General features: G+C 50.5%; 2 protein-coding genes across 5 annotated transcripts in view; one reads left to right on the forward strand and one right to left on the reverse strand.

Annotated features, from left to right (window-relative positions):
* On the reverse strand, window positions 1-6,863 carry LOC122431803 (basic proline-rich protein-like). Its single transcript, XM_043453273.1, has 5 exons — window positions 6,854-6,863; window positions 6,051-6,594; window positions 3,435-3,599; window positions 2,776-2,925; window positions 1-137 (listed from the first exon to the last, which is right to left on the reverse strand). The coding sequence occupies exons 1-5, from the start codon at window positions 6,861-6,863 to the stop codon at window positions 110-112; spliced, it is 897 nt and encodes a 298-aa protein (XP_043309208.1). The 3' UTR covers window positions 1-109.
* TMEM268 (transmembrane protein 268) overlaps window positions 5,270-22,252 on the forward strand; it is a 26,684-nt gene continuing 9,701 nt past the window's right edge. For 2 of the 4 annotated variants that reach the window (XM_043453062.1, XM_043453064.1), the window contains exons 1-6: window positions 6,222-6,347; window positions 9,479-9,665; window positions 14,908-15,017; window positions 17,201-17,308; window positions 18,044-18,193; window positions 21,660-21,770. In XM_043453062.1, coding sequence (XP_043308997.1) covers window positions 9,557-9,665; window positions 14,908-15,017; window positions 17,201-17,308; window positions 18,044-18,193; window positions 21,660-21,770 — 588 coding nt within the window. In that variant the 5' untranslated portion in view covers window positions 6,222-6,347; window positions 9,479-9,556. Of the gene's footprint in view, window positions 6,111-6,221; window positions 6,366-9,478; window positions 9,666-14,907; window positions 15,018-17,200; window positions 17,309-18,043; window positions 18,194-21,659; window positions 21,771-22,252 lie in introns of those variants that run through there. The other 2 variants (XM_043453060.1, XM_043453063.1) reach the window with 2 other exon arrangements.

Consider the following 22,252-nt stretch of genomic DNA (forward strand, 5'->3'; position numbering starts at 1 on the left):
AAAAGATTTATTTTTATTTTTTATAATGTTTGACACAGGTTCGGGGACCAGGCAGCTGTCCTCCATATGATGACATACTGATTCAGATTACGTCCACTTCGTGGCTCTATCATTTTAGTACATGGTTTCCATGATCCCTGAGACAAGGGAAGAAAAAGTTAGCAAACAGACACCAGCTCTTCTGTGCTTTGGTCCTGAAATAATAGGTAACAATTGTTTTCAGCTCCTATATGCGCGTCAGTCACAGGAGCCAACGTGACTGCTAGGGAGGCTAAGAAATAAGCCACCTGTGGTTATTTGGTGAGTAAAACTCTCTCTGCTACAACTACTAACAGTAGCTTCCTCCATGCCGGCCAGTGACCATGTGAACTATCAACGAGCAGTAATACTTTGAAGGACCTCTGTTTTCTCTTGAGCAGTAGGCCTGAACAGTGGGTTTAAAATATTGAGTAAACCATGTTGTAAACAAACCTGTCGCCCAGACTTTGTTGTTCCATTTATAGAGCACAGGCTGAGTAGATGCAGCACAATTGTCAAGGGTCCTAGGATTTCTAGAATGGTCAGTGAACAACTGGCTTCAACTTTTAAGTCACCAGCTGCATTAGCCCCTAATAAGAGAGAACCCGTCCTTTGAAGATTTGAAGCCAGGCACTGGCCTCTCTAGCTATGAAAGTCCTAGGTGGCATCTTCTTCCAACAAAAGGCTGTTTTGTCTACACTCAGTATCTGTTGTTTAGTGTAGCCACCTTCACTCATTATCTCACCCATATCTTCTACATAATCGGCTACAGCTTCTACATCAACAATTCATACATCATGGAGATGGCTTCCTTCCTTAAACCACATGAACTGGTCTCCACTAGCTTCAAGGTTTTCTTCTGCAGCTTCCTCCTCTGTCATCCTTCACAGAATGACAGAGTTAAGGCCTTGCTCTGGATTAGGTTTTGGTTTAAGGCTGATCTTCTATCCAGAGCACTCCAACTCTCTCCAGGGAATTCCCTGGTGGTTTAGTGGTTTGGACTCTGCACTTCCATTGCAGAGGGGACCCGGGTTCCATCCCTGGTCAGGGAACTGAGATCCCGAAAGCAGCATGGTCAAAAAAAAAAAAAAGGCAGCAGCATTCTCCAATTAGCAGTAAGGCTGCTTTGTTTTCTTATCAATTCGTGTGTTCATTGGAGTAGCACTTTTCATTTTCTTTAAGAACTTTTTCTTTGCATTCACAATTTGATAACTGGTAAAAGAGGCCTACCTTTTGGCCTATCTTGGCTTTCAAACATGTCTTCCTCACTAATCTTAATCTTTCCTAGGTTTTGACTTAAAACAACAGACATGCAACTCCCCCTTTCACGTGAATACTTAAGAGGCCACTGTAGGGTTATTTACCTGCCTAATTTCAATATTGTGTCTTGGGGAAATAGAGAAGTCCAAGGAGAGGGATAGATAGGGAACACCCGTCCAGTGGAACCATCAAGACACATATTTATCAATTTTGCCATCTTATATGGGCCTGGTTCTTAACACCCCAAAACAACAGTAACATCAGAGATGATCACCGTAACAAATAGAATAACACAAAAGTTTGGAATAGTATGAGAATTACCAAAGTGTGACACAGACATGAAGTGAGCAAATGCTATTGGAACAATGGTGCCAATGGACTTGGCTTGACACAGAGTTGCCATAAACCTTCAATTGTGGGGGAAGTAAAGGTACTATCTCTGAAGCTCAGAGGTGAAGCCCAGTAAAATGAGGTATCTTGTGGGCAGATCTTTAGGAGCAGGAGAAGCACATTGTTTATTGAAAGATCTGGTCAGTAATTCAGGGAGAGAATGCTGCCGAATCATGTCAACATCTATCTTCTTTGGCTTTTAAGAAATTTCAAATGACACTGGCTCCTGAGTCAAGTGTGAATTCAAGGCCATGTCTGTGGAGATGGGAATGAATGGGCTTGGAGAGTCGGGACAGACAATTCCTTTTTTTTCTTTTTTGAAAATAACTTACAAAGGGTTGAGTGGCAGCATTTTAGATGACAGCTGTTGAAGATAAGAACAGAAGAGAAACTAGGCTGGTGGTTCTGAGATCACGATTGGGTTGTCTACTATGTCTTACAGGGTTTTTAAAATGATGAAGACGGGACAGTTGAAATTTCTAGTTAAAACCCTGGTCCCCTTCAATTGCCTTTCCCTCCCCTCCCCTTCCCACCCAGATACCAGTTCTCCCTTTTCAGGCCCTGCCCCGCCTCATTCCCTTTGTACCTGTCCGTGCACTTGCCTCTTACCCACAGAGTACAGACAGGTGCCTGACACCTCGGGTGACTGGCAGCCTTCTGACGGAAATTCAAAGTATCTCTTCTGGTTTTGACCCAGTTTCCTGACAGATAGCATATGACTTGTCTAACTCTGCACACTGCCAACAAGGATGGTGGTGTGTCTAGTCCCAAGCTCTCCCATGTGTATCTTGTAGCAGACAACTCACTGAGAGATGTGACTCAGGATCTGAAATCAATGTAGTGGAGCCAGGAGCAATAGAACTTTCTGTGGGACATGCTTGTGGAAATACTTTTTCAGAGAGCTCTAATAAGTGGCCAAGCCCAAGACTTGAACCCAAGTCTGTCTGACGTCAAGCATGAATTGCTATATGATTTAGGTCAGTGTGTTCAGCCCATGGCCGTGTTTCAAAAGTGATGCGTTTCTAAAAGAGAAAGTCAGTGACTCTACAACTGGCAGACCAGTTCCAAAAACAAGATCTAATTTTTGATGTGTGCCTTTTTACTTACTCATCCCATGGCTCTGAGGTGCGCTCCCGTCCTGTCTGCTGCCACATGTGAAAATTCTGCCAGGCTGAGAAGAAGTTCTTTCCTTCTTGCTTCACCAACGTTGCCAGATAGTTGGCAGCTGGCCTTAAGACACGGGCCTGTAACTCTCGCCCACATGACGGAACAGAATGGGGCAAATGCTGAGTAAGGGTGGCTTTGGCCGGGGTTTGTGGTTATCTGGATTTATCTGTAGTTGAAGCCCTGATGATTTCATTCATAGCCATTCATTCACCAACCAGTTCAGATACGTGTAACCCTACTGGGGGCCAGCTTTTGAGCACGGGCAGAAACAGCCCTGTGCCCCGAAGGTTGATTCTCTTTTTGGGAAAGGGGATCTTGAACAATGACCATAGTGTGTGCTAGGTGTGGCCACAGATTAAGCAAGAGTGACTATGAGAACGGGGGAGCTGGAAAGGGCTCCAAGAAGGGCCCTTTCAGCTGCGGTCTGAGAATGCGTCCGTTAACCAGGCCAGGAGGTGGGGACGAGGTCGGAGGCATCTCTCCCAGAAGGAGAAGGATGGAACCACCGAGAACTGAAAGTGAGACAGCGTGGGTGTAGGAGGAACTGAGAGATGGGTCTGTGTTCTTGGAGCTTAGGGTTTTCAGAGGTTATTAGTTACCTTTCACTGGATTTCATTGGATTTTGGACTTCCCAGGTGGCGCAGTGGTAAAGGATCTGCCTGCCAATGCAGGAGACGCAAGAGTCATGGGTTCGATCCCTGGGTTGGGAAGATCCCCTGGAGGAGGAAGTAGCAACCCACTCCAGTATTCTTGCCTGGAAAATCCTGTGGACAAAGGAGCCTGTCGGGCTACAGTCCATGGGGTTGCAGAGACTTGGACATGACTAAGCACGTACACACTAGATTTCATTCATCTTTCTCCATTCTCCATGGAGCCCCGTTCCCTCACACCGGAGTGCCAGGCCTTGCCACGTGCTGTGGTTTTGGAGATGCAAAAGAATTGCCCAGAAATTCAGTTCACTTTTACTGAGCACTTCCTGCTAAACACCTCATCATTTCACTTAATTCTTAAAACCTCTCTATTTAGCAGATATTCTTTTATAAATGAGGGAACTGGAGCTCAGAGAGGGGAACTGGCCCGTGCAAGTTCACACGCCAGTGAGTGGTGGAGCCTAGTCAGGCAGTTCCAAAGGGCCACGTCTTCTGTGCTTCCCTAGCAAGGGAGATGATGTGTCAACATATAAGTTCAAGCTGGAACAAGGAGCAGTGAGAATGCAGAGTGAAGGGAGCCCGGCAGAAAGGGCAGGAGGACGGTATCTGGCTTCGTGAAGGCAGGCCTTGCTAAGAGGCAGGAGTGAGTTAGATGGTGACCAGGCCACACACAGGTCCAAGGTTCCCTTTCAATATCCTACCAGCAGGTAGGAAAGCTCCAGCATTCCATGACGCTTGCTCTCATGCCCCTACAACTGTGCTTAAAGAATTTAGGCAAAGTCAACATCTTGGATCTTGTATGTCTGGCTCTGTGGTGCCCAGAACCACGCGTGCCACTCCGCACACACCTGATGTCTATCTGTTGATGAATAAACGAACGAACTTCATTTTCAGTAGCCTACTTCCTGGATCCTCACCTGCCTGGTGAACGAGGGCAGCATCCGCTGCTTTATTCCTCAGTCACTGCTCGTGTCCTTAAGGCACTCCTTTGCCTCTGGCAGAGCCCAAAGCCAAGTAGGTCCTGTGATCTGAGAGGCCCCTAGCAATTTGGCAGTTTCTGTTTTCTGACTCAGCAAGTCCACCTGTAGATATGCAGGCTGTGGCATGTACATAGCATGGTGGCTATGACCACGTGAGGAAGGCTGTGAGGAAGGGCGGGAACCCCCGACATGCCCACCGCTGGGAGGGGCAAGGGGAAAATAGCTCTGTTCCTACAAAACAGAGCTTCCCCGGTCACACACATCTACAAAATATGGAAGTGTCTTATGTACCCCCTTAAAAAGAAACCGGACAGAGTCCATCCTAAAGGAGACCAGTCCTGGGTGTTCATTGGAAGGACTGATTTTGAAGCTGAAACTCCAATATTTTGGCCACCTGATGCGAAGAGCTGACTCATCTGAAAAGACCCTGATGCTGGGAAAGATTGAGGGCAGGAGGAGAAGGGGGCGACAGAGGATGAGATGGTTGGATGGCATCACCGACTCAATGGAAATGGGTTTGGGTGGACTCCCGGAGTTGGTGATGGACAGGGAGGCCTGGCGTGCTGCAGTTCATGGGGTTGAGAGAGTCGGACACGACTGAGTGGCTGAGCTGACCTGGTGGCTCAGCTGGTAGAGAATCTGCCTGCAACGCAGGAGACCACTTGCAGCACAGGAGACGCTGGTTCAATCCCTGGGTCTGGAAGATTCTCTGGAGAAAGAAATGGCAACCGACTCCAGTATTCTTGTCTGGAGAATTTCAGGGACAGAGGATCTGGTGGGCTACAACATATGGGGTCACAAAGAGCCCGACTGAGTGACTCACACAACCTACAAAATATGGAAGTGTCTTATGTACCCTCTGTGTGTGTGCGGAGCGGCACGCATTGTTCTGGGCACCACTGAGCAAGACATACAAGATCCAAGATGTTTACTTTGCCTAAAAAGAAACCAGACAGAGTGGAGTGTTCTGGAATGAGGTGAATGCCAAGGAACGTGGCTGAAAGAAAAAGCAAGAATAAAACAGGTTCCCGTTTGTATAAATGCACAGTGTACCTCATCCGTCCATAAGCTGTCCACAGAAACCTCAGGGAAGGAGGCACTTTTCACTGCAGACCCCCTGAAAGCCCGGGTGATGGAGGTGGGGGTGGTGGCCACTATCCTGTGTCCCGTACATTTCACACAGATTATCTCCTTAAAGCTTCACACAATCCCATGAAACGGTATAATCTGCTTTTGTTTTTAACAGAAAACTAAGTCACAGAGAGGGAAAACTATCCTCAAGATGATCTAAAAATCGGAGACACTTGGCTGAGAGCCCAGGGAGTCTGATCCCCAAGCCGATGCTCTTAACACAATGCACGTGTAATTTTTCACTAAAAAACAAGTCCCTGAGGAATTTCTGGTCCCCAGTATTGCTTCATCCACCGGGTCCCATGATTGTTGTCAGACGCGGGCTGGACCTCAGAGGCAAGCCGCTGCCCTCAGGATCCGGGGACCGAGGCTCAGAGCTGGGCGGGAACTCATCGCGCGGCCCGGGATCTGGTCCCCCCACCGCCCCTCCCCGAGAGCCCCAGAAGAAACGCACGTGGTCGGCGAGCGCGGAGGCGCTTCCCCGCGTCCCGGGAGGGAGCCGGGCTGATGAAAGGTAGCTCCCAGCTCGGCTCCGACGCGAACCGGCTTCCCTCTGGGCCCGGAGGCGAGCACGGCGGGCGGCTCCTCCCGGTGGGGTGACCGCGCGGGGCCGGCCCGGCCCGGGGGCGGGACTCGGGAGGGCGGCGCGGGCGGCAGGCGGGGCGCGGGCGGCGGTGCCCGGAGGCTGCGGCGCGGTGGGGCGGCGGCGCCCCCGACCTTCCGCGTCCCCGGGGGGCGGTGGTGCGGCCGGGTGAGTGTGCGCGGACCGGTGAGTGTGCGCGGGCCCGGGGTGCGCGCCCCTGTGTCTGCGCGGGCGCGGGCGGCTGCGAGTCCTGATTTCAGCCGCGCGGCTCCCGCGCTGCCGCCTGGGTTCCCCGGTCCTGGCCTGGTGTGGGCGCCGAGGGCCGAGTTTGGGCCCCATTTCTCCCCGTTGTGCGTGGGAGCCGCTCTCCGGCGGCCCTTGTGAGGGGGCGGGGGAGGGGAAGCGGGGCGGGGGGCTGATTTCGGGCGTGGAGGGAGGCCCAGGGGCAGCAGACCCTGGATCAAGACTCAGCTGCCTCAGGCCAAGGCCAGAGGTGGCCGAACATCCCCTGCCCGAATGAGCTCCGTTCCCTTGTGGCACCATCCCCCAACCTGGCTCCTTGACCTTGGATGGTTCACTTTCGTTTCTGGGTCTTAATTTTCTCATGTGTAAAATGGAGAGCTTGGAGCCATTGTCTCTGAAGGCTTTTCCACTCCAAAACTTCTGTGACAGACCCTCCATCATGGCCCCTTGTTGGGACTTTCCGGTTTAACAAAACCAAACTTGACTTGTGAAAACTGTAGGATTCCCCCTTCCCCCAACACACACACACACATCTCACACACACACACACACACACCTCACACACACACACACACCTCAAACACACATACAGACACACACCTCTCACACACACACACACACACACACCTCTCACACACACACACACACACCTCAAACACACACACAGACACACACATCTCACATACACACACACACACACACACATACATCTCAGGGAGGCGCAGGGGGTCTTCTGGGGATACTGGGCACTCTGCAGAAATGGAGATTTTTGCAGAGGCTTGCTACCCAACTCAGAAAGATGGGTAATTGGAAGGTTTGATTAAATGGAATCAGCAAGGGGAATTAGGAAGCTGGGGAGTGGATGGCCAGTTAGTTGGAGGAACTTCAGGACTGGGCTCACTCCCTGCCTGTCTCCATCCTGGGGCCTGACCTTCTCTCCCTTGTCCCATTAGGGCTAGTGCAGGGCTGGAGGAGGGTGGCAGCCCAGAACACACTAGTCGGTGATGGGTCAGCACCTGCCCTTGGCTAGTCTTGCCAACACCCCTCCTGCCCTCTGCAGCCTCCAGTTTGGATGAGAGGCTACAGGGTGAGAGCGGAGGCCGCCTCGATTGGCCCCATCCTGCCCTCTGGCTTGTACCTCTCCCCACTGGGCAGTTCCTTCTCTCCCTCCACCTTTTCCAAGCCAGGAGCCTCCTTCCCTGCTCTGAGAAGCCTCCAGAAGAAGTCTTCCCTCAATCCAAGGTGCTGCCGGTTCCCCCTGACTGCCTTCTCTGATCTTTGTCTGTTTCTTGTTTCTCTTTCTCTGAGTTTGTCTTTTCTACCAGATGGTGGTACCTATCAAAGCGGGCCAAACAGGGACTTAAGATTTTATTTCTGGCTTTATAGTCTAGAAAGCACAGGGCCTGGCACTAGAAGATTCTTGGGGAATATCTATGAGTAAAAATAACGATTGATATGTTCCGTTTTGCCCTCTGCTGCTCTCAAGCGATTTAAGTTTGAATTCTTTAAGCCTCACAACAACCTTGTTGCCTCGTTCCCATTTACACGTGAAGAAACTGAGGTGATGCAAGTCCCTTGCTCCAGGTCATACACGTGGGAGGTGGCAGGACTGTGCAGGTTGCTTTTCTCCATTACACTAAATAGCCTGCAGGTGCGTGACTTCTCCTGGTTGGGACTTTGTGGGAGGCTAATTGGGCCAACTGGGGTGATGGGGATTGCCTCCTAAAGATACGGTCTAGTTGTGGGATTCTGCAGCTAATGAACCTTCCACGCTGTGTGCAAGGCTGTCTGGGCAGCTTAAGCTTGTGGATGGTCCCTTCTGCCTGGAGGAGGGACAGGGGGCTCCTGGGCCACACAAACATTTCTGAGACTCCAGTATAGCCTCTCTGGGAAACAGGTTCCTAGCTAGGATGTCCCTGGGTTCCTGGTCTGGAGCATAGATCCAAGGATTCTCTTTGTCCCATAGGCCTAGGACCCCATCGGATGGAGCAGAACCTTGTTTATTGTCAAGTGCAGGGGAGACATCCTTGGGCTGTTGTTTTCATGCCTCTTGGGGGTACCAGGGAAGAGGAAGGAAGTAAGGGGTGATATGATTGACTGATATTCAGCAGTGTTTGGGAGTGCCTACTGTGCGCCAGGCTTGGGGGCGATGGTCCCTGCCCTCCCACAGCTTGGCAGCTCAGATGCCAACTCGAATGTGTTGCTAGATCACACCTGGGAAACGCAGTCTCCTTCCACCCACTGTTTTTTAAGGTGGTTTAAGAAAGAGGCTCAGCCATAGCTAGACCTGGGTTCCGAGGTTCAGAGATGTGGGAGTGATGGGCTTGGATTCTGGAGCTGGATGGCCTGGTTCATCTGTCCCCTAGCTCCCAGCCACCCCACTTTGGTGGGTCACGTCACATCTTTAACTCGCAGCTCTGTCTCCGAGGAAATGGAAAAAAACCTGTGAGGAATTGGGCCTGATGGTGAGCAGGATACTGGATGCCACACTTGTATTTCTTTGTGTAGCCCCACAGCAGCTATGCCGGGCTGGCCTCTCTGCACCCATTTTGCAGGTGAGGTCAGCAAGGCTTGGGGAGCTAAGCACCTTGACAGTGGATGTCCCAGAGCACGTGAGGGTCAAGTGAAGGTTCACATCTAGGTCCTTTGGTGCTGAAGTCCTTGCTCTTTTCTTTTTATAACATTTTGTTGCCTTGTATAAACAAGGCTCCCTGTGATGAGTAGACCTATCCTGTGCTCAGTCAGGAGGGGAAATCCCAGATGCCTGAGAGTGGGGTCTGGTCAGCTCGTGAGTTCCCTGTGGTTCCTGGATGTGTCTGAGCTGGAGAAGATCCAAGACCAGAGGGAAGTGCTCAGCCCAGGCCTTGGAGGGTTCTGGCTCCTCCTCTTCATTCCCTCTGAGAACGTTCCTTAGCCTGATCAACGAGACCACAGTCCGAGGAAAGACTCTGGGTGCTCGCCTCAGCCTGGTGATGGCTTTGGCCTTGAGAGTCTGAGGAAGCTGGCCAGCCCAGGACCAGGCCTGAAGTTTTTTCTCGTGATGTTGTTTTCTGAAGGCAGGCGAAGCTGAGCTGGCTGCTCCAGGATGAACCGCAGCTCCGAGAAGGGGAAGTAGGAGTCCTGCTGGTGCTGCGATGGCGTGTGAACCGCACATGGACCCCGGCGGGGCGGCTGGCCCCTTGCCCGCCTCCTCCCCTGGCTGGAGCGCCCTGCCTGGCGGAAGCCCTCCTGGCTGGGGGCAAGGTAGGGTCATGACCCTTAATTCCTTCCTCCTCTACCCCCCTGCCCCCGCCCCTAGGATGCTGAGCTGGACTCAGATAGTATGCTTGGGGAGAGGTGAGTGGAAGGGCACAGAAGTGCCTCAGATAAGGGTGGGCATTTTGGGGATGTGTTTCCAGGCATTTCTGTCATTGCTACTTATTCTTCCACTGGATTCCTTAGCTTGCCCTCTGCTAGGATGCTATAGCTTCCTAGCACCTCTCCTCCTTGCCCCTTCCATTGTCTCTTCGTGGCATCTCCGAGGGGTTTTTAAAAATGCACAACCTTCTGTTTCCATTTCTGTGTCAGTGTTTCCCACTGGGCTAAGCATGATCGGTCATTCACCAGCTTGCAAGGCCTGCCTCAATGGCTCCTGCTGCCCCTGCCCCAGGGCCTTTGCACCTGCTGTCCGTTTTGTGTGTTCTGCCCCTCCCCCATCTCCTTTCCTCTGCTTTATTTCCTTTCATCCTTCAGAGGTCAGTTCAGATATCCCTTCTGTGGGGAATCCTCCCCTGATGGCCCAGCCTAAGCCAGACCCTCTGATATACCCCTGCTTCTCCCTGTGGCACTTAGCAGTTTGTAATTAAATTAATTCCCTGTGTAATAATATGTGGAATGTCCAGCTTCCTAAGTAAAATGTAAGCTGCATGAGGGCAGGGGCTCTGCGTTGCTTTGTTCATCCCTGTGTCTGTAGTACCTAGCACACAGCTTGGCCCATAGTCAGTTCAGTTCAGTTGCTCACTCGTGTCCAACTTTTCGCGACCCCATGAACCGCAGCACGCCAGGCCTCCCTGTCCATCACCAACTCCCAGAGTCCACCCAAACCCATGTCCATTGAGTCGGTGATGCCATCCAATCATCTCATCCTCTGTTGTCCCCTTCTCCTCCTGCCCCCAATCCCTCCCAGCATCTTTTCCAGTGAGTCAGCTCTCCGCATCAGGTGGCCAAAGTATTGGAGTTTCAGCTTCAACATCAGTCCCTCCAATGAACACCCAGGACTGATCTCCTTTAGGATGGACTGGTTGGATCTCCTTGCAGTCCAAGGGACTCTCAAGAGTCTTCTCCAACACCACAGTTCAAAAGCATCAATTCCTCTGCGCTCAGCTTTCTTAATAGTCCAACTCTCACATCCATACATGGCTACTGGAAAAACTGTAGCCTTGACTAGGTGGACCTTTGTTGGCAAAGTAATGTCTCTGCTTTTTAATATGCTGTCTAGGTTGGTCAAAACTCAGTAAGTATTTTGAATGAATGAATTAATGAATGAATGAGTGGCTGGGCATAGGCAAGTGGAGTTGGCATTTTACATTGTGGCTGGTTTCTTAGATGATTTCAAACTTAAAAACAAGGGTTCCTTTTATGTCTTCTGTTATTAGGAAAGCAATTCACACATACACACAGACCAGTAGAATGAAAGAGAATGGAATAATTTGCCTTCAGCTCTTTGAAGACATTGCTCCACTGGTTTTTGGCAAGCCAGTTCTTGCCCCTTTAAGGAAATAGCTTTCTGTATGTGCACACACATACATACACATCCACACAGACACACTTGTACACACACACGTTTTTTGGTAGCTTTTCAGATCCTTTTTCTTAGCCTGAGTGTGAAAACAAGGATTTTTAAGTGGAGGAGTTACAGTTCTCACTTTAAGAAACAGATGAGCGAGATTATGGCCAAGAATCCAGGAATTCATGGTTTGAAAGGGAAACAGAGACACCATCACCGTGAAAAGTCTTTGCGTTGCTCGGGCAAACGCTGTCCACACAGTGCAGAGAGCCAGGCTGGGGGAGCAGCTCACAGGCTCCAAGCCTGAGGTCCAGATCAGTGTGGGTTTCCCACTGTGCAGTGAAAGGGTGGTCTGAGGCTCCTCTAGCACACCTGCCTGCCTTTTCTGTGCTCCTCTTTCTTTTCACTTCTCCTCTCTCTTACTTTCATTTCCCCTGCTACCACCAGGCAAGCTGGTTCTCCTTTCAGAGGCCCTGTTTCCTTTCCCATAGTAATCGTTTTCCACTTTCTAGGGCTCTTGCGGGAGACCCTGGTTTGATTCCTGGATTGGGAAGAGCCCCTGGAGAAGGGATAGGCTACCCACTCCAGTATTCTTGGGCTTCCCTGGTGGCTCAGACGGTAAAGAATCTGCCTGCAATGCGGGAGACCTGGGTTTGATCCCTGGGTTGGGAAGATCCCCTGGAGGAGGGCATGGCAAGTATTCTTGCCTGAAGAACCCCCCTGGACAGAGGAGCCTGGTGGGCTACAGTCTATGGAGTTGCAAAGTCAGACGCAACTTAGTGACTAAGCGCAGGGCTCTTGGAGGATTAAATGGAATCAGGACTCTGACCCTGAGACTGTGCCTGCTGCATAGGAAGGGCTTAGTCCCCGGAAACTATTCATATTTTATTTTGTTGTTCTATTTTTATTCCAGCCTTTATCTTCTTTTTATCTATTTTCCTTCATTTGCTTATTTTAAAATCTTAATTGTATAATTTTGCCTTTTCATATTTTATTTTTATGAAATCCTTTCTGGAACAAGGTGTGGGAGGATAAAAACCAATACAACTAAACCAGTGTGGCTTTATGGTAACTTAGGCGCTCTGACAAGCTTTAAATGATGACAACCATAGCAGCCAGTTATTCAGCACCCATTTTACACTAAACGCTGTATTTTCACCGTCTTAATTATTTGCAAAATCCTCTGCAGTGGATATCATCATCCTCTAAGGGGATGGCCAGGAATTAAATTGCTTCTTCAGGGTTTTTCTGTTAGTGAGAGGCTCAGTTACAATTTGAACCCCAAACCATCTTGAGTGTGCTTCCCCCACTTCTTTCAGACATGAAACATTTATCTAGTACCGGCTGTATACTTGGCACCGAATCCAGCTCAGGGGATTCAGTGATGTGTAAAACCCATGTGGGAGTCTATTGTTTGGATGGAGACAGTGGACTAATTGAGTAACTCATCTTTAGTGAGCATAAAGGAGAAGGGCAGTGATGGGCAGGTTTATCAGACAGATTTGACCTGACAAGAGTTTAGAGCATCAAGGCAGACTCCCTGGGAAAGGGATTAATGAACTGGAACGCAAATGATGGCTGGAATCTAAGGGAGTGATGCCAGGGGTAGGTGTTCTAGGGAGAGAGAGGGAAGAGCACATGCAAAGGCCCTGGGGTGGGAGAGAACACTGCATGTCCAAGGAACAAAGGAGGCTGGAGCAGCAAGACACAGAATGAGGCTGAGCCTTCAAGCTGGTTTGGCAGGAGGCTAGTTCTTCTAAGGACTGGGGGAGTATGGTAAGGAGGTTGGTTTTCTTCAGAGCACTGGGAAGCTATTGGAAGTTACTTTTTTTTAAAAAAAAAAAAATTTATTTGTTTATTTAATTTTGGTTGAGCTTGGGTCTTCATTGCAGTGTGCGGGCTTTCGCTGGTTGAGGGAATGGGGGCTACTCTCTAGTTGAGGTGCACGGGCTTCTCATTGCGGTGTCTTTTCTTGTTGCAGAGCATGGGCCCTAGGGCATACATGGGCTTCAGTAGTTGCAGCCCACGGGCTTAGTTGCTCCACGTCATGTAGGATCTTCCCAGACCAGGGATTGAACCTGAGACCCCTGCATTGGCGGGCAGATTCTTACCCACTGGACCACCAGGGAAGGCCTCTATTGAATAGTTTTACTCAGAGGATTCATATCATTTGATTTGTGCCCTGGCTGCTCTGTGAATGCACTGTAAGAGGAAGAGCAGTTGGAGAAGCCAGTTAGGAGACGGGGGACAGGGAGAGGGGAAGGGAGCCTGGGAGAGGGTTGTGGCCAAGATGCCGAGGGGTGCATGGAGCTGGGAGAGATTTTGCTGGCCCCAGTTGGCAGGGCCCAGGGATGGACTGGGTGAGGGGGTGGAGGAGTGATTGAGGGAGTGATTGAGGAGGAATCCCCAGGAAGGTAGAGCTTTAAGACTCCAGTATTGCCCAGAGCTGGGGTCTGTGCCAGTAGATAACATGTTTATGGCTTACCCCCTTCAGTCCTGCTCCTCTTCTGAGCAACAGCTACAGAAAATGTGCTGAAATATTCAGCTCCCAGCCTTGAGTGGCTAAACTCTAGGATCCTAGCATCTCGGGGCTCGGCCAGCCCCAGCTTTGCGCTGCTCACCAGTGGCTCCCGGGGCCTCATAGCTGAGGGAAGAGCTCAGTCCTTTCGGACAGAGTGCACTCAGAAGGGGAGTAGGTGTGGCCTCTTTCTGCTGCCTTTCTCCCGGGCCTGAGGGGATTGCCTCACTCTGGCTCCTGGTCTGGCTTGGATTGCCTCACTCTGGCTCCTGGTCTGGCTTCAGTACAGCGCTGCAGGGCAGGCATGAGAGGTTGTGATAAGCCTGAGCTGGTGAGCTTTTTGAGGTACGACTTTCATGCAATTTATGCTTTTAAAATGATGAGTGCTGATATCCTGGGGAGGGCTTGCCAATAAGTTGGTGGGTTAGTTTTCTGTGGTTATTGTAACAATGACCACTAACAGGGGCTTAGAAAATGCAGTGATCCTCTTACAGCTCGGTAGGTTAGGAGTCTGATACTGGCCTCACTGAGCTCAGATCATGAGGTCAGCAGGGCTGTGTTAGGAAGCTCCAGGAGAGACTCTATTTCCTTTTCTTTCCTAGCGTCTAAAGGCTGCCTCTATCCCTTGGCTCCTGAAGCCTTCTGCCACTTTAAAGCCAGAGGTGTTCCATCTCTTTGTACCTTTCTTCCATAGTCACAGCCCTCCTGGCTCTTCTGCTGCCTCCCTCTTCCACTTTTAAGGATCCTTGTGATTGCAGTGGACCCCTCCCCAGATTATCTGGGCTTCCCTAGTGGCTTAGAAGGTAAAGAATCTGCCTGTAATGCAGGAGCCTGGAGTTTGATCCCTGGGTCAGGATGATTCCCCTGGAGAAGGGAATGGCTATCCACTCTAGTATTCTTGCCTGGAGAATCCCATGGACAGAGGAGCTTGGTAGGCTACAGCCCATGGGGTCGCAAAAACTTGGACATCAATCAGCAACTAACATTTTCCACTTCACCCAGATAACCTAGGAATCTTCCTATTTCTGGCCAGCTGATTAGACCCTTACTTTTACCTTCAGCCTTCATTGGAAGGTTTGAGGATGGCAAGTCCTTCCTTGCCATGTGAATGTTCTCAAGGCCGGAGGAGGTGATGCCATCAAGGTCTGGGTTCACCCCAAGTCCTTATCGCTTAGCCAGATGAAGCGTCTGTCTGCTTTCAGAGCTCCGCAATGGCCAGATCCTCACGGTGCTCCGGATCGACAATACCTGTGCGCCCATCTCATTTGACCTGGGAGCTGCCGAAGAGCAACTGCAGACCTGGGGTATTCAGGTGAGTGCTGACTTTGTTGTATCCTTATTACTTTTTCTCCCATCTACCCATCAATCCACCCATCTGTCTGTCTTATCTATTCTATCATTTCATTATTGGCAACTTTTTTTTTTTTTACTGGTTCATTCATTGTTTTTTTAAAATTCTGTTTATTTTTATTTTTTTTGTCTTATTTTGGGGTATAGTCAATTAACAATGTTGTGATAGTTTCAGGTGAACAGTGAAGGGACTCAGCCATACACAAACATGTATCTATCCCACCCCGCCCCAGACTCCCTGCCCACCCAGGCTGTAGCATAATATTGAGCAGCGTTCCATGTGTGTTACAATAGGTCCTTGTTGGTCATCCGTTTTAAACATAGCAGTGATTCACAGCATTTTTTTTAAGCACCTACCCCATGCTTGAAATGCCAATTCGCTTAATAGATGTGTGTTTGGGGGTGTCCGCCCTGTGCTGGGCGCTTAGCTGCTCCGTGATTACTACAGAGGTGACTAGGTCCCCGTGCCTGGGGTCACACACCGGGGTTTCTGTGCAAATGAGAAGACATAGTGCTCAAGGAACACGTGCACTGGCTCTGGCACATAGTAAATGTTCAATAAATTGTGGCTCTTTAAGTTCCCACAGGTGTGGTTCTCACTCTTCTCATATCCTTTAGAGTGATGAGGTCTTGATCATCACTGCCCAGGATGGATTATTTATGGATAAGGAAGCTACAATGCTAATTTTACCCTGAAGACTTGAGAATTTACTCCGTTAGCACAGAATGGTATTATGGTTTAAAACATTTTAGCACCAGTAATGGGAAACGTTCCAAGTTGACAGTGCTCACCCCACCTCAGCAGACAGCTGGTTTTCCTTCCCACGCTTCCTTTCAGCCTTTGTACAAAAGGACATTTTCCTTAAACAGTTGTCTTCAGATGGGGTTTTCTTCACTGGTGAACAGTTTGCATATTGTTCTACCATGCTCCTAAATATCGTCTCTAATGATTAAATTCTGTGTTCTTAAGCAGTCCATTCTCGTAAGACCTTTATGCTCTAGGGCGTTTTGCTTGGGCAGGAAGATGTGAGTTTTCAGTATCTTGGACTGTATTAATAGTTGTTGGTGTAGTTTGATACTGACACTTGTGTATCAGGTGTTCACTTTGGAAGTGGCCCTGGGCTTGTCTAAGCAGATAGTTAGATACACATCCCGTCTGAGTAAGAGGACTACTCTGTGCTTAGTCGCTCAGTCACGTCTGATTCTTTGCAGCCCCATGGACTGTAACCCACTGGGCTACTCTACTCTGTCCATGGGGACTTTCCAGGCAAAATACTGGGGTGGGTTACCATGCCCTCCTCCAGGGGATCTTCCCAACCCAGACCTGAGATCAAACCCAGGTCTTTGGCGTTGCAGGTAGATTCTATACCATCTGAGCCACCAGGGAAGCCCCAAGTAAGAGAACAGAAACTCCCAAAGATGTCCAGATAATATGTATATATATTATACATATATTAACTGTGTAATATATGGGCTTCCCTTGTGGCTCAGCTGGTAAGAATCCGCCTGCAATGTGGGAGACCTGGGTTCGATCCCTGGGTTGGGAAGATCCCCTGGAGAAGGGAAAGGCTACCCACTCCAGTATTCTGGCCTGGAGTGTTCCATGAACTAAGTCCATGTGGTCGCAAAGAGTCGGACATGACTGAGAGACTTTCACTCACTGTGTAATGCATATGTAAGTGTTATATGTGTTATCTTGTTTAATATGCACATCACCTCTGTAAAGTGTACATTTATCACCCTCATTTCCCAGAGGAGGAAAGTGAGGCTCAGAGAAGTGGGTTTCCTTGTTCCAGGTCACATAGCACATGAGGGGCAGGGCCAAGGTTTGGACCCAGGGCTGGGCAACTCCAGGGCCTGCCCCTTAACCATTAGGCCCTCCTGGGTCTGTGTGAGGTGCTGAGCCTGGGGTGATGGGGGTCCCTCTCTTGGATGTCCCCCTGGCTCTCGAGCTGTCCCGTCCCCCCAGTAGGGCCCATCCTTCTCTGACCCTGTGATGCCACTCGGGGCTCCGTGCGCCAGATGCACTCACCCCCCTTCCACATGATAGCCACGTGAACTGCACACAGCATGCTTGCTGGTGGGAAGACGAGGGGCGTGGTTCTCTGTGGCCGACGAGTCTCTTTCCCTTGGGTGGCCGAACAGGTCCCAGCTGACCAGTACAGGAGCCTGGCTGAGAGCGCCCTCTTAGAGCCCCAAGTGAGGAGGTACATCATCTACAACTCGAGGCCCATGCGGCTGGCCTTCGCCGTGGTAAGGAGGGCGGGGTCCCTTCAGACTCTGCTGAATTCAGTGCCATGCCCTGCCGCTGGGGGTGCTGGTGACGGGTTTAGGGGCTGGTGGCCGGGCTGCCTGGGAGAGAGCAGTACCCGTGGCCCTGGGTTTGGTGTAGGAGGAGGTTTATGGGGGAGAGTTGTTCCCAGCTCCTCATGTAAGCGGTAGAAGGCAGGTTTACTAAGGGCAGAGGCCGGGGCACTGGGAATCTGCAGACCCACCCCCGAGGCCCCAGTCTTAGTATCTGGTCTTGATATCCAAGACCTTTCTGCTCTCTGGGAGTTGGTTCTTTTATTGACCTTTATAACAGCCACAGGAGGGAGGTATTATTATCCCCATTTTATGGATAAGGAACTGAGGCTCAGAGAGGTGCTATAACATGTTAAGTCCGCCTAGCATTTAAAGGATCAACATGGGCTTCTGACTCAGATTCATCTCACTCCCAAGCCCTGTCCTTTTCTGTTTTATTTAAAGTCAGAGTTAGCAGGAATTTGGAATACCTGTTCTAACCCCTTGCCTCTCCCTCTACTTATGAACAAGGAACAAGGGCTCATTCTCACAGGCCCCCACAGCCCCATTGGTCTCTGCCTGGCACTGTGAGCTCTCTAAATCCGAGGAGGGTGTCTGAAGTGGCCAGAGGGTGCCCCTGGGAGTGGAGCTGCGTCATCCAAGGACAGGCGTCCCTGACCATGCCCTTCCTCTGGCTTCCCACAGGTGTTCTACGTGGTGGTGTGGGCCAACATCTACTCCACCAGCCAGATGTTCGCCCTGGGGGACCACTGGGTGGGAGTGCTGCTCGTGACCCTGGCTGCCATGAGCCTCACCCTGACTCTCGTGCTCATCTTTGAGAGACACCAGAGGAAGGTGAGCCCTCCGCGGACCCCAGCCATGCCCCCTCCAGAGAGGCTGTACCGGCAGGAGAACCCCAAGTCAGACTTTTCTTCCACCTGCTTCAGAGAATTTCCCCACCTGTGAAACTTTGCCATGGTCCGTGTGCCCAGCGACTCAAGGCAGACCAGTCACACGTGTGATCAGGTCCTTCTGTGTTTCCCTCTGATCCCTGTGTGTTGTGTTGTGAAAGCGGGCTGTGTTTTGAGAGAGTCTGGGGGTGGCAAGGACGGCCCTCTGAGGCGACTGAGCCCTGTCATACACCTCCCCTGTGTGTGGGGGAACTCCAGCCTGGCGCAGACTCCAACTGGCTCAGTTGCCAGTTGCATCTCATTTAATCCCAGTAGCGACCTTTGAGGCTGAGAGTGGGTGATCAGGGAGTTTAGGTAACTTGTGCCAATCCCAGTCTGACTGGCAGAGTTGGGGGTTCCAAGCTTGAACCCTCTGATTCCCGACTTCATTCACAAAGGAGATTGATACCCACTGGCTTAATGTATGGTTTGCTAACTGTCTTCTGCTTCTTCAACATCAGTCTTTTGTTACTGTTGAGCACTTCATTTGTGGTAGATGTCTATTAAATGCTTTACATACATTAACTCGTTGAATCCCCCAGTAAATCTCTGGGTAGAGTCTTTTATGTTCATGTTACAGATGAGGTACTTGAGGTTCCAAAAGGCCCAAGGAGTAGTCCACAGTCATGCTGCTAATAAATGGCAGAGCTGGAATTCAAAGCCAGGAGCTCAGATTTCAAGCCACATTCTGGACCAATACCCAAGTGCACTGGTGTTCTGTGGCTGTAACAGATAACCAAAAATGTAGTGGCTTAGAACAATGTTTTGTTTTGCAGTTCTGTAGTTTAAAAGTTTTGACAGGGCAGGGCTGTCTCTTCTCTAGAACCTCTAGTGGGGAATCTGTTTCCTTGTCTTTTCTAGCTCTGGAGGCCTTCTGCATTTCTTGGCTCGTGGCCCCTTCCTCCATCTTCAGAGCCAGCAGTGGTGGATTGAGTCCTTTTCACATTCTTGACTATGAGTCTTCTCCCTCCCTCTTCCACTTTTAAGGCCCCTTGTGATGACTTTAGGGCTTCCTTGGTGGCTCAGATGGTAAAGAATTTGCCTGCAACGCAGGAGACTCAGGTTTGATTGCTGGGTCTTTGGGCTGTCTAGGTAATCTGGGCCAGTCTTCCTATTTTAAGGCTAACTCTTTAGCATCATTAATTCCATCTCCCACCTTAATTCCTCCATGTCACATAGCATAAATTCACAGACTCTGTGCGGTAGGGATTAAGCAGCCTTGGGAGGTCATTATTCTGCCTACCACACCTCCACTGTCTGTCTTTCTTCTTCTTTTTTTTAAAAAAAATATTTATTTGTTTATTTTTGGCTGTGCTGGGTCTTCGTTGCTCCACGTGGCTTTCTCCAGTTGCAGCAAGCAGGGGCTGCTCTCTAGTTGCGGTGCACAGATTCTCATTGTGTGGCTTCTCGATGCAGAGCATGGGCTCTAAGTCTGGGCTCAGTAGATGTGGTGCCTGGGTTTAGTTGCCTCGCAGCATGTGGGATCATCCCGGAGCAGAGCTCAAACCCATGTCCCCTGCATTGGCAGGTGGGTTCTGAACCCCTGGATCACCAACGAAGCCCCTCCACTGTTCTCCTGGCTACTTTAGGAAGCTCCCCAGCACTTTGAGACCTTTAGTAAACACTCTGCTCTTGCCTGACTCAGGAGGAGAGGGCGGGCTGTGAGGAAGGGTGGTCAGGGTCTGGGGTATGAATTCCATTTAGCTCCTGTGCTCACAGGGACGAATAGGAACTTTATGGCTCAATCATTCTGAAAGGATCTTTGTTGAGCTTCGAGATGAGGCTGACAAAATAATGCTGCCCTTGGGCTCCGTTAATGCTTTCATGGTCTTGTGTTTGGCCTATAAAAAATAAATTGAACTGGCTGCTTTTGCAACAAGAACCTTCTCTTGGGGAGGGGGAAAATGCTAAGTGTTCTGCTTTATCAGGAGCAAGAAAAATATCTGGCACCTGGCAGGTGCTTCAGGGAGGCGGTTCAGGGGAGGCCTGCTGTGGGTTTCTGCCTCCTTCCTCCGTTTCTTCCCTATTCAGCTGGTGTTTATGAAGGCTCAGCAAGTGCTAGGGGATGTGCTGGGCATAGGGCAGAGAGATGAACAAAACTGTTTTACTCGTAGGTGCAGCATGGAGGCCCCAGGTATAGAATGGCCCTTCTGTCATACTGTTTTTTGATCCTCCAGGATCCTGTACTTTCTAATATGGCCATCATTTAATGAGCACTAATTATGTGTTCTGTATTTGGGGCCCTGATATCTATGCCCAAAAACCTGATAAGAAGGCAGGATCCCCCTATCATTTGCTAACCCTACAACCTGGGGTGACTTATTGCTTAACCTCTAGGGGCTTTAGTTTTCTCATCTGTAAAATGGGATAATAATTGTAGCTCCTCATAGGATTGCGGGGAGAACTAAATGATGTAATACATGCAGCGTGCTTGTAATCCTGCTTGTGTGTGTGTGTGCATTAGTTGATCAGTTATGTCCAACTCTTTGTGAGACAATGGACTGTAGCCCGCCAGGCTCTTCTGCCCATGGAATTCTCCAGGCAAGAATACTGGAATGAGTTGCCATCCCCTTCTCCAGGGGATCTTCCCAACCCAGGGATTGAACCTGGGTCTCCCACGTTGCAGGCAGATTCTTTACCATCTGAGCCACAAGGAGAGCCCATAATCCTACTTGGTATTGCATAAAGAATTAACTCTTCACTAGTGGGGAAACCGAAGTTCAGAGAGGTTAAGTAACTGGTCTGTGGTCACACAGCCTTCCTTATGTCTTCCTTTGAGCCTCAGTTCAAGGACTTCTTTCGTCTCAAATCCCTTGTCCCTCAGGGCGGTGCAGATCCTCCTCCCTGACCGTTGTCACTCTTACTGTTTGTGTTCAACCTGCATCACACAATGTCCTTGAGAGCTTCAGCATTTGTACACACTGCCTTGGTTTCCGCCTGTTTGGGAGAGGCGGGAGCCTTTCCCATCCCCTCCTCCTGCAGATATCTGTGGCACATGACGGTGTCCTGGGCACTGGGTGAAGTACTTCACACACAGTCTCAATTCAATCTCACCACCTTCCTCAGGGCTGGGGACACTTTTTATCCTTATTCAGACCTGAAGAAAGTGAGACTCAGAGAAGGGACACAGTTGGCCAGGACCACACTGCCCAGAAGTATCGGAGTTGGGCTTCACCCCAGGCTTGCTGACATTGCTGAATTTATTGTCCCAACAACCCCACAGACTTGTATAGGGGAGACATTGGCTGTGTCTTAAAGGCCAAGATTGTCCTGTGCTGTCTCGGGCTGGGACAGTGTGTGGTTATTACCCGGGCCCAGGAGTGCCCCGACGACATGAAGTTTGGGCCGCGAGGCTGGCATTTGTCTTCTAGGCCAACACCAACACAGACCTCAGGCTGACAGCTGCCAATGGAGCCCTCCTGAGACACCGGGTGCTGCTGGGGGTGACGGACACGGTGGAAGGTTGCCAGAGTGTGATTCAGGTACCGCGTCACCGAGCGACCCCTCCTGTGGGAGCTTTGAGGCCGGGCTCCCCCGGCCTGTGCAGTGGCTGCCCGGGTCTGCAGCCCTTCCTTCCTCCCTGCTCCTGTGTTCCCTTCTGGAGACGCCTCTCGGGGCCGTCAGCAGCAGCCTGGAACCTCCACGAGGCAGGGCTGGAAGGACAGCTTGAAGGAAGCCAAGCCACATTCTGCATTCAACATTTATTCGCCCGAGAGATAGGTCCTCCCCTGCTTCAAGCCCTCAGTGCTCAGATGAGGTCCCTGGAGAGACAGGTCAGACCCTGAAGGCCATGTCCCCCTAGCTTGCTTGTTTCCCTGGCTCCAGGGAAATGCGAGATCTGAGGTGACCGGAAGGAGGTCATGCAGCGGGTCTGGGACACAGCTGGGCTGGATGAGGCTGAGGGCTCCTGATCCTGCCTGGGCTCTGCCAGTGGGATTGGTGCATCTCCTCAGTCAGCGTCACG

This window comes from Cervus canadensis, chromosome 30 (assembly GCF_019320065.1).
Source record: "Cervus canadensis isolate Bull #8, Minnesota chromosome 30, ASM1932006v1, whole genome shotgun sequence".
Lineage (NCBI taxonomy): Eukaryota > Metazoa > Chordata > Mammalia > Artiodactyla > Cervidae > Cervus > Cervus canadensis.